Source organism: Scatophagus argus, chromosome 4 (genome assembly GCF_020382885.2).
Source record: "Scatophagus argus isolate fScaArg1 chromosome 4, fScaArg1.pri, whole genome shotgun sequence".
NCBI classification, from domain to species: Eukaryota; Metazoa; Chordata; class Actinopteri; family Scatophagidae; genus Scatophagus; species Scatophagus argus.
Genome location: NC_058496.1, coordinates 19,555,225 through 19,570,854, shown reverse-complemented (window position 1 = coordinate 19,570,854; position 15,630 = coordinate 19,555,225). Strand labels below are relative to the sequence as shown.

The 15,630-nt window shown below is 39.0% G+C and overlaps 2 protein-coding genes and 1 long non-coding RNA gene across 7 annotated transcripts in view; 1 reads left to right on the top strand and 2 right to left on the bottom strand.

The window, feature by feature from the left end:
- The window catches only part of LOC124057782, a 1,110,263-nt gene that overhangs the window by 1,019,633 nt on the left and 75,000 nt on the right, over positions 1 to 15,630 (bottom strand). The window lies entirely within an intron of this gene.
- Positions 86 to 6,318, bottom strand: ogfod2 (2-oxoglutarate and iron-dependent oxygenase domain containing 2). 5 transcript variants are annotated; one of them, XM_046386304.1, is made up of 7 exons: positions 6,104 to 6,283; positions 5,925 to 5,981; positions 4,547 to 4,657; positions 4,358 to 4,457; positions 2,910 to 3,034; positions 2,382 to 2,639; positions 86 to 1,930 (listed from the first exon to the last, which is right to left on the bottom strand). In XM_046386304.1, exons 1-7 carry the CDS (start codon positions 6,236 to 6,238, stop codon positions 1,664 to 1,666), a joined length of 1,053 nt encoding a protein of 350 aa, XP_046242260.1. In that variant the 5' UTR covers positions 6,239 to 6,283; the 3' UTR covers positions 86 to 1,663. The 5 variants fall into 5 exon arrangements, with proteins under 5 accessions (XP_046242260.1, XP_046242261.1, XP_046242263.1 ...); XM_046386305.1 differs by having other exon boundaries at positions 4,388 to 4,457; XM_046386307.1 differs by having other exon boundaries at positions 5,917 to 5,981; positions 6,104 to 6,170.
- zgc:113436 (uncharacterized protein LOC503528 homolog) lies at positions 9,849 to 14,626 on the top strand. The gene is made up of 8 exons (XM_046386287.1): positions 9,849 to 10,192; positions 10,674 to 10,867; positions 10,953 to 11,064; positions 11,163 to 11,301; positions 11,543 to 11,597; positions 11,709 to 11,966; positions 12,046 to 12,162; positions 13,958 to 14,626. The coding sequence occupies exons 1-8, from the start codon at positions 10,024 to 10,026 to the stop codon at positions 14,207 to 14,209; spliced, it is 1,296 nt and encodes a 431-aa protein (XP_046242243.1). The 5' UTR covers positions 9,849 to 10,023; the 3' UTR covers positions 14,210 to 14,626.

The following is a 15,630-nucleotide window of genomic DNA, read 5'->3' as shown; positions in this document are numbered from 1 at the left end:
CCTCTGACCCCTCTCCCTGTTTCCCTCCAGTTCAACACTCCACACTGGCCCATTAAGCTGGAACAAAAAGAAACAACCAAAAAAAGTCCTGATGTTGTTGATTGATTTATTATTCAAGATGCAGTGTGCGGGTTTATACTGTATTTGTGTTTTCACTCTCACACTCTGTTTGAGAACAAAATGAACTCCCACCACAACACCACATGCACATGACAATAACAAGAAAAGCACATGCTGAATATTTATGAATTATAATTTATGTAATTAAAATACTATTTACTCCAAACTGTGTGGCTTGTCTTGTGTTGATCATCCCTCAAATCGATGACATAACACAGAAATGTGTGACTTGGCAATGCCAGAAGTTAAATACACATCATCATCATCATCATCCACTTTCTGATCCAGACCACTGATTAATTACATTTCACAAAAACAGTCAACACAGTTGGTCAGTAGGAAAACACCAGATTACTTCCAGCCAATCACATATGATCACACATGACAAAACCAAGCACATTATACTGGCAGAAAAACAGATTCAGGGCCAAAGGCAGATATCGATAATTACTGACCAATAAAAATAAAAATGGAGAAAGGTCTTATACCGGATGTTTTCTTAAAAAGGTTGCACTGACCCTGACATGTTAGCTATCCACTGGAGCTGAAACCAATATGTGCCACAAGTTACCTCCATAATGTCATTATAAAATTAAAGATGCCCTGTTGACTTTGCTCGTAAACAAACTCAGGCTGTGTTTACATGCAGTGTTTCTCACATGAGAGGCATGTTCAATGTAAGAGTGTGGTGTGTACCTACAAACGTCTTTGGCACAAAATACAGTAATGATACACCCTCAATGCACAGCACCCAAATCCAACATTCCAATGTCGAACCCCAGAGATCCTGTGTTCCCTCCCCTGACAGGCCAGAGCTGCTTTGACAGTACGAGGGGCACATACAAACTATTAAGCAGGTTTTTAATGTTGCAGCTTTGATGTATACCGTATGTTTTTTTTTCTATCATTATTATTTGATTAATAGTTATTTGAGCCATGAATATACTCATCACAAAATGAGGTACTACACTGAAACAGAGAATTGTAGTACCACTACTATTATTAGGAGTAAATAACAGTAATAATAACAACAATAAATATTTGTCATTCCAATTTGGAATACAGTCACAAAATGCCATTACAATTAAATCCATTTCATGACTTTCTACAGTTACTGAGTCTAGTTTTGTTTTTCTTTAATTATTATTTTGTCTTTTATTCAGATAGGACAGCTGAAGATATGTCAGGAAAGGCTGAGAGAGAGAGGAAGACACACAGCGAGCGAGCCACAGGCAGGAGTCAAACCTGCAGCCACCGCAGAGGACAGACAGCCTCAGTACATGGGTCACATGCTCTAACAACTGTGCTACAGGGGCACACACCTGCTCACTGTGGTTTTAATTAACTCTACAATTATCAAACTGCAGAAAATCTGTCTACCAAAATGGATGAATGGATGAAGCAAAAGCATTCTCAAGAGTATCCAATCCTTCAACATCCACAGGGTCTTTTTAATAAACTGCCACCCAGGGAAGCCAGTTTTGTAAATTTCAAATCTTAGGCACACAGTAGCTTTCTTAATGGCCATTAGCTGTGGGACACATCATGTCAGCACGCATGAAGTGTTCAGCGGTGCAACAGGCTGTTTGGTGAACCCATCAGCAAAGCCCAGCCCTTCCACCAGTGTCGGCCTCTTGTTGCACATGGGGCACAGTTTATTGCGCTCCTCAGAAGATCTCATCCAGATGATGAGGTTCCAGCGCTGGCCAGAGGAAATGGGCAGGGCCCCGTGCATGTGTTGGCCCCGGTGGAGGAGGCCCTCGGTCACCCTGTGTTCAACTTCTGTGCACTCTGTCTCACTTAGAGGCACCTGCATGGATGATATCACTGGCATCAAAATGTGCTCCTAGTTTAAAGATTAGGTGGTCTCGAGATATCCTGTGTTTTTTTTGCTAATGATGACAGTGAATGTACATTCTGTAACATGTACATTATGAAAAGTTGTTTGGTTAGTCCCCCCAAGAGTTGTTACTTTTAGTTATTTTCCTTTTACTTACTGTGTATGTGATTGTTAGTATTCTCGTGAAGTTTGTATTTTTATTTTACTTTATTTACTCCATATACACCTATATAATTTTTATTGCTACAATAACATCATCATCAACACATCAGTATGCAGCTATTCAAATGTCTTTATGTTTGTTTAAAAAAACAAACACCCATAGCTATTACATACTGCTACAAGTACTAGTAGCGGTGGTCAGTAACGACAGTAGCAGGAGTAACAGGGCTACAATACAGATTTCTAAGCATATACTCACCTGTTTCATATCTCCAAAATAAAGGTTTCCCTCAGTGAAGTCCTTGCCCAGGGAGACATTAAGGGTGACTTCTGCATTGTCGAAGTGGTAGCTCAGGTCCAGGTCTTCATTCATGTCATATTTAACAACAAAGGCCTTGTGGCTGTCCAGACAGCACCCCCCACAGTCCGGGTACAGCACGGAGGTGAGCGGATGCAGGTAGCGCTCACGGAGGGGCGTGATGAAGAATTCATCAAAGCCCAGTTCATTCAGAAGGATCTGGTACAGAGAGGAAATGAGAAGATCGTGAATAAAAGAACTTAAAATGATGCAAAACATGTTTTACTCCCTCACCCTCTTACAGCAACACATATTTAAGTCAGAGCTTTTCCATGACTTTTTAGCATGTTACATCTTTCCAATTTAAGATTTCAGCTGAAGGGCTCCATCTTGACTAACAACCTTATAGAATGATGAAGTTTTAAAAACAATCTAGCGATCTCTTATATTTCAGATTTCATTTTAGACACTTAGGAGCAGATACATTACCCCATAATGGTTCATGGTGTTGGGTCTTCCTTTAGGGGCGGACGACTGCTCAAAGTGTTCCAGCTCCTCCAACAGCTCCTCACAGAAGCTCTTCTCAAACATAGGGAAGCGATACACCCTTAATGCTTCAACGGGAGGAGGACAGGAATAAATTGAAACAGCTCCATGTCTAACTTTCATACATCAATATGCTGTTAGTTAACTGATAATGCATTACTACAAAATATATCCAAAAATGTTTTCTTTGTTGTAAAAAAAAAAATAAATAAATAATAAATAAAACAAAAGAGTATGGTGTGTACCTACAAACGTCTCTGGCACAAAATACAGTAATGATACATCCAGGTTTTTAATGTTGCAGCTTTGATGTATACTGTAATTATGGGGGGCTTGACAAGTATGTTTTTTTCTATTATTATTATTTGATTAATAATTATTTGAGCCATAAATATACTCATCACAAAATGAGGCACTACAATGAAGCAGAGAATTGTACCGTAGTACCACAACTATTATTAGGAGTAAATAATAGTAATAATAACAATCATTCCAATTTGGAATACAGTCACAAAATGCCATTACAATTAAATACATTTAATGACTTTCTACAGCCACTGAGTCTAGTTTTTTTTTTAATTATTATTTTGTCTTTTATTCAGATAGGACAACTGAAGTTATGTCAGGAAATGCTGAGAGAGAGAGGAAGACACACAGCAAATGTGCAGCAAAAGACCAAATTTAGCAGACAGAAGTACATAGGTGGGACAAGGAGTGATACTGCAGAGTGGTGAGCACATCTGACCCCTCAAAAAAATTAATTAATAAAAAATAAACAGATATTGGAATTGAATAGTATTTCCATTTAGTATTCACACTATATAGGCAAAAGTACTGGGATGGGGCTGTTTTTTGAGGAGGGTTTTGCCCCTTACTTTCAGTGAAGGGAAATCTATCTAATCAGCTATTATCGTTGACATGGTAGTTTTTAGATTTACCATGTGAAATTAAAATGCGTAATTTCAATGTCCAATTCAGTTTGAATATCATGTTTGTGTTTGCTGAGGTTCCCTCTGATGCTGTGTCACACAATGGATCAGTTTTTAAACAAAAGCAATTTGGGACACAACTCAAAAGCTCCCCAGTGTGTGTGTGTGTGGAGAGGGAATATGCTGAATGCATATATGATGTTGAGCTGAAAGCACAGCTGAATATGGTACAGCCCACTTTATTTATTCATTTTTTGTTCATTTATTTTGGTCATGTTTTTTTTGCAGGTCTGTTTTTTTCCCCAGTTTCTTTGGGCTGAAGTTTGAAAACACCTGCTCAAAAACATCTGACTGAATTCTTTTCTTTTTTTTTTTTTTTGACATCTATTATGACTCAGACTAGCGTGACGTTACGGGTGCTTTGATGTTAACAAGCTGAAATGAAAGCAATTTCCAGCTGACCCGCCTCTTTCTCCAACAAGTCTAAGAGACCTTCGTCGCTGGTGTCGCCGCGGCGGCAGTACTCAACGATCTGCTTGAACTTTGGTGCGAAGCAGGACTCCTGAGGAGAGAAAGTGTGCAGCTGTGTCTCAGCGAGGAGCTAATGACTATATTAATGACACTTTTAGCAGTGGCAGATGCAGTAAATACCTGCAGGTGGTAGACATGAGGATGAAGAGGCCGGTACACCTCTTTTATAGCAGCGGCTCTTTCAGCGGACATCACACCGAGATGCCTTCGCCTGTCCACTTCCTGTGAAATCTGAACAGAGTAGTCATGCAGTTTGGTTACAGTTAGGTTACAGTGTGGTAGCGATGCAGGGCTGACTGCACATCTCTCATGATCACATCTTCATTATCTTGTGTCATAAGATGGGGGTCATGAGATGCACACCTTCTAACTGTATCCTCAGACCCACAATAAGATCTCCATAATGCATCCAACTGGGCTATCGGCTGATCTTTAAATTGCGATCACCCTGCAATCATATTATCACAAGGTTACACATAATTTAATTGTCGTCTCTGGTATAAGAATAAGACAAACAATGGTTATTTATTTATTACTCATTAATCTGACAGTATTTCTTTTATTGTTGATAAATCCATGAACAAATTGGTCTGTAAAATAGGGAAAAGCATGGGGAAAAAAGGTCATCACAGTTTCCCAGAGTCCGAGGTATGATCTATAAATTATAGTCCAGTCCACACTGGATTGTTCAGGCACATAACGATATTGATAAAGATTAGCCAAGAGTAATTTTTAACATAAAAGAATCTTGCTACAAATCTTAACACAAAATATATACACAGCAAGACATTTTACATTGTAAAAATCAGTGGTGTTAAGTAAGTACTTATACTTCTATTTTTTGCTACTTGGACTTCACTCCACTAAACTTATTTGACAACTTCAGTTACTAGTTATTTTACAGATTGAATTTTATTATATAAAATACAACACAACAAATAAAGTGTGATGTAATATTATAACTTGATTGCCGAGTTTAAACTAACAGGCCACACTGGAAGACAAACTATATAAAGCAGTTAAACTACCTTTGGCAACATTAAGGTGATTTAACAGTGATGAGCACATTAATGCATCAAAAAATTATAACACAATATGCACTATTCTGACATACAACATTCTGTATATTATCTGTACAGTATAATTTAAACTTAAATCCACAGTGCTCTATGGTTTAACGATGATACTACACGACCTCAACTCCAGTCTGACATTTCTGTACTGAGATTTTTACTTAGCCTGCACACAGAATCATAATACTTTTATGGCAATATGCTGACATCAGCTCCCATGTATCAGTCCAGCTCTACTCCAAATGTCTACATAACAGTTCAAAATACTCTTGTTTACAATCACAGCCTCCGTAAGTTTCAGTGCGTGGTAAATTTGGGGCAATTTCCTTTTATTTTTTTAATAATCTAAGTCATGTCAGCAGTAGGTCCCAATCCAGATGTGTTGTTTCTGTTGGTCACTTAAACACATACACACACCTTCTCACCTTGCCGAGCACATCCTGAAACTGCTGCTCCGTCACACAACCAAGTCTCCTCAGCAGCTGCGCAGTAATAATTGACGCACAACGCACACTTGTCAATCAGTTGTTTACAAACAGTGCAAGTCACTCCAAACTGCTTCAATTTTTGGTTAAAAATGTAAATAAAAGGCCTCTCCACTCACTGTTTGGTAATCCAGTCTGAACTGCTGCTCGGACACAAAGCGGACATGGAGTTTGTAGTCCTCCAAGAAAATATTGTCCGTTGTGAAACAGTTGCAGATAAAAAATTGTCGATTACCGTCTTCCTCGTTCGTCATTGCTACTCGTTTAATGTAGACTAATAGACCACTGCCTGACACGCAACACGGCGACGACTGTACTCGCAGCGGCAAAAAAAACAAAAAAAACAAAATAATTACTTCCGGCTCGAAATCTTCAAAATAAAAGTGTCATGTTCACGAAAGGAAAATTGTCACCCATATTCTTTTCCAGAGCGTAGAAACATAACTATGTAACTCCCCTTTAGTTTGATCACGAGCAGAAGACGTTTTTTTTAGTTACGGGCATTATGTCATGTGCCAAATGCCGTGCAAACTAGATCAATAATACACACAATTTCAGTTTCAGTTTATTTATATAGCACCTTATACAATCAAAATTGTCTCCAGATGCTTTACAGAGATACACACAGATAAACAGTGTTAGTGTGATAAAGTGCACACGCTTCCACTCATTCACATGACACTGCAAAACCACAAGAGGTGCACAGCATACACGATAGATAGATAGATAGATAGATAGATAGATAGATAGATATACTTTATTGATCCCAGGCTGGGAAATTGCAGTGCAGCAGCAGCAATACACACAACAAGCTAAACAAAATGTTAAAAATAGCAAAATAAAAAGTGGCATATATAAAATATATATACAAGAAATATATATAAAAAAGTATATATACAGCAGTAAACGGTGTAATGTAGTGCAAAATAAAGTAGAGTTAGAGTGTAAGGTGCCAGTAGACTGTAAAGTGCGTACTGACTGTATGTTATGACCAGAGTTTAGCTGTTATTATACAGTGTGATGGCATGTGGCAGGAAAGATTTCCTGTACCTGTCCCTTCGACAGCGGAGCTGTAGCAGCCTGTGGGAGAAGGTGCTCCGCTGTCTGTCTACTGTGTGGTGGAGAGGGTGCTGTTCATTGTCCATGATGGATAACAGTTTGTTCAGCATCCTCCTCTCCACCACGGTCTCAAAAGACTCCAGCCTGAGACCGAGTACAGAGCCAGCCTTCTTGATTATCTTATCAAGTCTGTTGGTGTCGCTGGCTCTGATGCTGCTGCCCCAACACACCACAGCAAAGAAAATGGCGCTGGCAACAACAGACTGGTAGAAGATCTCCAACATCTTGCTGCACACGTTGGAGGATCTCAGCTTCCTCAGGAAATAGAGTCTGCTCATCCCCTTCTTGTACACAGCCTCTGTGTTAGAAGTCCAGTCCAGTCTATTACCGATCACCACTCCCAGGTATCTGTAGTCCTCCACCTCCTCCACCACCTCCCCCCTGATCCATAGTGGAATTTGTGGCTTCAAGAGATGAAGAGAGCATAAAATTCAAGTATAAATTTAAGAAAAGGGTTTATAAATGAGGCTCCATGAGTGGACTGTGTGTTTCTATAGTCCAACCACAACGACAAAGTGGTGATTTTTAAGGCTCTTCTCAGTCAGCTGGAGAAACTATCCAGCAATTTGCCTCATGTTAGCTTTAGGAGAATCTCCCAGTTTAACTTCTTTAATCATATCCATTTTATTTTTCAGCATTTTATGAAAGAGAACATACAAGGAGACCAGCATCACAGGGAAAGCAAAAGTTATGCACATAACGTCACTTTCGTAATGTCATACATGTACTTCATGTGTCATGAGCTGTTCCAAAACCTAACCAAGCAGGCCTGTTTTTGTTGCCTAAACAAACTGAGACCATCAGCTGAAATGTTTTTCAGCAAGCTTTATGAAAGCTTTTTAATTCCTAACTTGACTGAGGAATGAGGGGTTTACTTTCTATTTTTTTTTTACGATTTATAGATGCTGGTAGGCAGATATTGTCTTCTCTGGACAGAGCCTGTTTGGTCCTGTTTTCAGGCTTTGTGCAATGCTAGCTGAACGGCTCCTGGCTGCAGCTGAAGCTACTCACTGAGAAGGGTGGCATGAATATTCTCATCTCCAAACTTTAAATCTGTAGTGTTTGTGGCTTCTCACACAACTAAAGTTAACAACAGTTCTGACGTTAATTGTTTAGTTACTTGCTTAAATATAACTTTAGTTAACCGCAAATGCGGAAATCTAAACTAAAGTAGATACGATGAGGGATCCAAAAGGATTCAGTTCAGATGAGCAGAGCTGGATACATTTTTGTACAATGCGACAAAGTCATAACCCTAGTTTCCATTGAAATACATTTTGCTGAGTTGTGAACATATTTTAGAATATGCCACTCCCCTCAAGGAACAAAGTTTCTGTGCTCATTTTTTGAAATGCGTCTCTCAGTTGTACATTACATCAGATTCCAAATGAAAGTCATGTGAGTGGGCTCGATCTCTTCATCAGCGGCTGTCTTAATGAGTAAACCTCTACTGTCTGGTCTGAGCACAGTGTCTGCATGCCAGCAGGGGTGATGATGTCGAGTGAGCAGACTGCCGTCCTGTGCAGGTGTGTGTTTGATTCTGACATCAACAGCCTGACTCTGACTCACCTACGCGAAGAAAAGCCACATGGCTGCCAGTGCTGTTTGGAGCAGAGCCAAAGTAAAGCCAAGGCTGTGAGCTCCCATATTCAGCTGACTGCTGGGAGCGTTTGATTTTAAAGGTCCCCTCTTGTCTCTGATATAATTAGAGGGAGAGTGTCCATTTAGCAGATTCATTTGGGATATTAGTGGGATGAAGCCTTTAATTAGACCTCTTTAACTTGCATTTCACTGGAGAGCTTTGCTTGAATATATATGTGTCCAGAGTGTAAACAGTCTCACACAACAATAATAGAGTTAAGGGTTTTAGAGATGGAAAATCTGCCAAAGAGAAATAATTTAGAATAAAATCAGCATTCAGTGGACAAATGTAGCTTCCAGGTAAACATGTAATTAGGAACAATAAAGGATGATTAAGAGATTTATATGAAAGTAAATCAGCACAACCAAATCTCTGATCTGTGCAGAGGAGGCAACTACACATTTATTATAGTCCAGAGAAACATTTATCACATGAAAAGAGCAAACAGTAAAAGTTGCACTTAAGCCACAAAAACTAAGTACTATCCTACTTTACTATATAATAAAATACAAATGTAAGTGTGGACTACAGTACAAAGCTAACAGAGCGATTGATTCACATTGTAGCTGTAGTGGCAAATGAATTAACTCTTAACTGGCTCTTACATATATGAAGCGTAAGTTTAAGGAAACTATATGTGGTGTTACTTTCATTTTAGTAGTCAAACAGGTTTTGCTGACCCCTGAGCTGGGCTGATGAGCTGGTGGAGAAACGACCAGAAAACCACACGCCACTCCAGACGCACAGAGACACGCACAGAGACACGGAACAAACAGGAACAAACCAAAACACAGAAACAGACGAAAAACAGAGGGGAAAAAATGCAATACAGTGCCATGTCGATGTGGTGCTTAATAAATCTAAAAGCCTCAGCTCATTAAGAAATATGTTTGATTATTGGAAATTTTGTTCAGTTGTTATTAAACAAATCTTTTAATTATAATAATTATGACCACTCTTTCAATTAGAAAAAAATACTTGGAAAGTGTGTATCGGAAGGTACGCTGTCGTGTCTGCTTTAACGTTTGGCGAAGAGCTGAGGGGAAGTACCGCGCATTGTCCAGATGGGGGTGCTAAAAGAAAACAGATTTAACAGATTAAATGCAAAAGCAGAAGAAGAGCAAGAAGCCAAGCTAATGCTATCTTCATCCTGTTAGGATTTTTGTTGTTGTGTATCTGCTTTTGTCTGCAGTAGTTAGCATTGCTTTTAAATATGCCGATTGGCCAGCAGCACATTTGTATTGACTGAGGTGTAAGCGTTGTAAAGTCTAAGCGGAAATGCTAAGCGTGGAGTCGTTGCAAGTCGCTGAGGAGGAGGTGGTTGAATCTAGCTCCAATAAACTCTGTGACATTTACACTTTTGTGGCTAAAGGCTGTTTTCCCCAGACGATGAATCCTCTACGAAAGAAGAATCTCAAAAGATACGCCCAGAAATTTATCATTGATGGTAAGGGTTATTTTAATATCTTAATTTAACAATAGAAAAATCACTAAGAATTCATTGCCAACTTCTAGCTCCAGTAGACGTCTGGTGGCATTATGAACCTCCAAAAAACTTCTTAATTTTAAAAAGTGTAGATATTGTAGAACATAGCATAATATATCGTATAACTTTGTAGGAGTGTGCAGAAAATTCGGCTCATTAACTTTAGTGCTTTTCACTATAACCAGCACTGTACATCAGATATACACCGATCAGCCACAACATTAAAACCGCTGGCAGGTGAAGTGAATAAACTGAATCGTCTGTTTAAAATGCAAAGTTCTGCGGGGAAACCTTGGGTTCTGGCAATCATGTGGACATTGCAGACCTAATACAAATTCAGCTTCTGAAACTGCAGCTGGGCTTTAAGTCTTCTAGGAGTAACACTTGAACAAGGCTACCACATACTGTCCTGTCCCACTGTTCAATCTCATCTTCATTTAAGAGGGCAAGCTGTACTATGTTGGACCCAAGAAAGAAGAGAAGAGGGAGGTGGTCATAGAAGCGGAGAGGAAGAGACAGATTTTTCTCGACTGCCACTTTAATGACATCGGTCATCACCTGGGCCAAAAGAAGACTGTCCACAGGATACAGAGCAGATACTATTGGCTGGGGATCATTAAAGATGTCGTGGACTGGGTATGTTTTCATTCCTTCAGTGTTCTTTTAAAATATCTGGGACATAATGATATCTAACTTCAATGATGACTGTTTGCTGTTTCAGATAAAAGTATGTGAGACCTGTCAGCACACAGAGAGGAATAAAAACCTGGCAAGGACTGTCCGTCCTTTGAAAGTGGACTCACCTTGGGATGTAGTTGGGATTGACATTATAGGTTTTTGCCTGAATTAATTTCAAAGTGTAATATTTTTTTGTTCTTTTCAATTTCTTTCCACATTTTTAAAACCTGCTGTCTGTCTCGTCTTTTCACAGGACCTTTCCCAGAGACCCTGCAAGGCAACAACAGTGTGATAGTCCTCATTGATTACTTCAGTAAATGGCCAGAAGCTTTTCCAGTCCAGAAGACAGACACCGTCTCTGTTGCGAGATGTATTTCTAAATGCATATACAGGTAAAAACATTTTGCAAAATCTTGAATATTTATACTGACATTGAAATGATAACCTGCCGATGTATATGTGTTATTTGGTGCTCTATGCAAGCAATTTTGTGTTTGACGGAATTTAATTTGGGCAACAGTTTGCCTCCAAATCTTTAATGAAAAGCCACTTTCATGGGATGCTGGATGCTTTATTTCGACCGATGTTCCAACCAAATAATTACAATATTTTTTCCCTTATCTGTTCAATCAGGTTTGGTGCCCCTAAAACAATAGTGTGTGCACAGAATGCTGACTTCTGTGATGAGGTGAGATGTGAGTCACTGAGTTAATTAAAATAATCCAATCAGAAATTGTCGTACTGTTGAGGGTCAGCTTTACCAGTGCCCTTGCTGGTTTTGTTTTTTTTGTTTTTTAAGGTGACAAAGCTGCTGTGCGACAAGTGGAGCATCATGCAGAAGGTTTCTCCTCTGGATCAACCTCAGCTCAACCCGCTCCACGACTGCACGAGTCCCTTACTGAAAGAAGCTGTGGTGCAGATGGTAACGGAGAAGCAGGCCGAATGGGACGACTTCCTGGAACCCGTGCTGTTTCTGTTCAGGATGTCGACAAACCCTACAACCAAGTTCGCCCCTTATTCCCTCATGTTCAACAGGAAAGCTAATTTACTAAATGAGGTGCAGACTTAAATGTCAAGACAAACATTTTAACAGTGTGGTTTGTTTCTGATCACTAATATTTCTTCCTTCCCTCTAGACAACATTGAGCCTGCTGAATTATGATGACCATGAGCAGGATATGTATTCCACCAAGGAGAAGGCCACAACATATATGAGCATAATGCAGGAACAGCAGAACTGTGTGAAGCAGCTGGTAATTTATGTTTGTCTTGCACTATTACAACCCTGATTCCTAAAGCTGGGCCACCGCATAAAACATAAGTAAAACAGAATCTGACCATTTCCGAATCTTTTTTAAATATACTCAATTGAAAACAGTACAAAAACAATATATTTAATATTTTACCCCCATTAACTTCACTGATTTTAGTAAATACATGGTTATTCAGAATTTGATGCCACCAGTATGTTTCAAACAAGTAGGCACAGGAGCAGCACAAGACTGGGAAGGTTTACTGCTCAGAAAACACCATAAACAGGTGCATTGGTACCAGGTGAAAGTATCATGATTCAAAGGGACATCTTTGAAAGGCGCCGTCGTTCACAAACAAGGAGGGGGTGAAGTTCACCACTGTAACAAACACACCATTGTGTGAAGAGCTCAGGAGCACCTTGTTAAAATTGATGTTGGTAAACACAGGATGTTTGCAAATGATTGCATTTGCATGATGTTGTTCTGGTGAAAATATGAGGTAACATTTGCCTGTTTACAGTTGCACAGAGCACAACTAGCATTAATTGAGTAAGTCAAATTTTCACTTCCTTTTTAGCTGTTTTGGTCTCCTGTCTCTCTGTCGGCTGAATGCTGCACTATGCTCCCCAGCTAGCTGCTCACTTCGTCCATTGTTTGGTGCTGGTCAGGAGATTGACCAGTTTGTTGATCAAAATTTCTTTCTGAAAACAGCTGGTAGGATGATAAGAGTTTGTGAATCAGGAAACCAAAACGCTGAGCTAAAAGAACTGAAAAAGCTCCACAGACCCAAGGTTATTATAGTAATTAAAGCTAAACTACTTCATTTGGTGAGATTGGGACGTCTACATGACTGTGGGTCCTTTGCCTTCACAAGACACAATGTTGTGTTCATATTGTAACATCTATTATGAACATGTTTGATCGTGCCAATGACAAATACACTCCATACAGATTAAACAGTATAAATAAAACACAAAAAACCACTCCATAGCAAGGTAACACTGAAACTTCTAAAAATTCAACTAAAACTAATTATTTTTAAGTAATAAATCTAAATTGAAACAAGCAAGCCCACTCTAAAAAAAATAATTCAAACAAACCTGAATTGAAAACAAACAAAACAAAATGAAATGAAAAAAATACAGAAGTAATAACTCTGCTGTGTCTACAGTGTTATAATATGTCTTTGTGCGCTGGCACTAAGTGACACCTTCCACATCACATATTGTTATTCTTTATTTACTGATTGGCCACAGCTGATAGTGAGACTTGAAAAGAAAAGGCTGGCCTGAAATATGATGTAAACACTTGGTTCCTGATTGGCCCAAAGGGTGCCTGCATCTTTTGTACAAGTTCCGTGTTGCATCGTGTGCGTTTTTCTTGTCTCGTTGACATGTATCATGACATAAGATAAGATAATCCTTAAATAGTCCCATAACTGAGAAATTGCAGTGTTACAGCAGCCAAACGGACATTTTGGACATGTTGCTGTCATGGTGATGTTTATGCATCATTCCTATGAACATAGTGTATTACATGTCAGAAATGTGATTCTTGCGCCACTGGCTTCTGTTTAAGGTGCAGATGCGACACTAGTTTTACCCTTGTGTTATGAGATGTTATACTTGTTGACTAAAATATTTGTAAATACAGACGCCTGTGGGTTTAATTGACTCATTAACATAACCAGCTGTGTTTCCATATGGTAAATATGGAGATAAACTATTCAACTCACATTTTATATTTTCTTTTTTTTTTACATCTCTTCTGTCTTGTGTGTGTGTTCCACTTCCAGGTGATAGCCAACATGAATGCGGCCTACAAACAAGAAAAGAAGAAGAACGCCAAACGAAGGACCCATAACATGCCCTCTATGACCTTTAAAATCGCAGATCCTCTGTTCGGTGCAGGAGACTCACCCTCCCCGAAAAAACTAAAAGAGAGTTTATATTTGTCCTTTCCTGTGGAGACAGTGCTGGCTACCGAGCAAGGCAGCTCCGAAGACATGAAGACTGAGTTAGCCTATCACCTAGATGATGTCCACTGAGGAGGATCGTAGAGAGGACACATCAGTGTGCGCTATCATGAGCTTCCTGAAGTCTTGGACAGAAGGATGGTAATCCAGATGTTGGTGAAATGAATGTGACGACACAGCTGGCGTTGATGTTTCCCTTGTAGGTGGTTCTCACACTTGGAAACAGATGACTGGCCAAAGAAATAGCAGTAAACTTTGACCCACAGGAGCTTTCCCCCTTTTTCCCTATCAAAAAAAAAAAAATATTTCTCATGAAAATTGTGTTAACTTATTTGTTTTCACTTTGTCATACAACAGACTTTTAAGCTACAGGACTTGAAAATAAACGTATTGTTTGATTTTTTTTTTTAAAGCCCTTGTACATTGTTGATACATGATGGAAAATGAGAATCTATGGATTATGAGCAATTATATATATTATAACTTGGACACATCAGTACATACTTTCATTTTCTTTAGTCTGTATTTTGTGTGCGGATTTAAGCAAACACCAAAAGTGAATGAGTTAATACATTGAGAATATGTAAAGAATTCGCAATAATCTAACTTTCCAAATCTTAGCTAATTTAATAGCTTCTTACAGTCAGTTTTTATAGATACCACTTCTATGTGGATAAATGAAACTGTGGATTAGGTTAACACCTGTGAACATAAAAACTATTGATTAAAGGTGTGGTGTGTAGAATTTTGGGAGGATTTAAAGGCTGAAATGGAATATAACATGCAATCAGTCATTTAAATCCACAGAGGGAGCAGCTCCTCTTACGGAGACTCCACCATGTTTCTTCCCAAACGCTGGCCCTAGAGATTGCCTTTTGAATTTTTAGCGGCCACCACGGGCGAAGGTCAGGCAACAACTGTACAACTGGTTGCAATCTGCAACTACACCACTAGGTGGCACTAAATCCTACATACTTAAGGGTTTGAGCTGTGAGGCTAACCCAAAACAGATAAGTTGCACATTTGAATCAAAAATAAATTTGTACTGTACTTTTAGACGCTTATAATCAATTATTAATCTTACTTCTGTGGAAACATAGCTTAGTAGCGCCTGTATGAGTTTTAGTACAAACTATCACAAGAGGCATGATCCAATATTATAATTGGATTACAGTTGCCATATTTTACTGGGATTTATTAAAGCATCACTTTCACCAAAAAGTCCTCCCATTTCTATGTGGGAGAATCACTATACAATTTATACGTTTAATTTTGTTTTACCTGTAGCTCTTGAACACTCACTAAAATAACTGGTGGGAGGAGACTCGCCATGTTCCCTTCCGCAACAAACAGATCAGAGATGTAATTACGCAGAAGAGGTGTCTTTCTGAGATCTTTTTCTGTGCGTTTAAATCATGTCAGAGTGGGTCGATGTTTGGCTTTTTTGGGAGAGATGAGAGTTTTTTGACCTGTGCTCAATTATACGAAACACA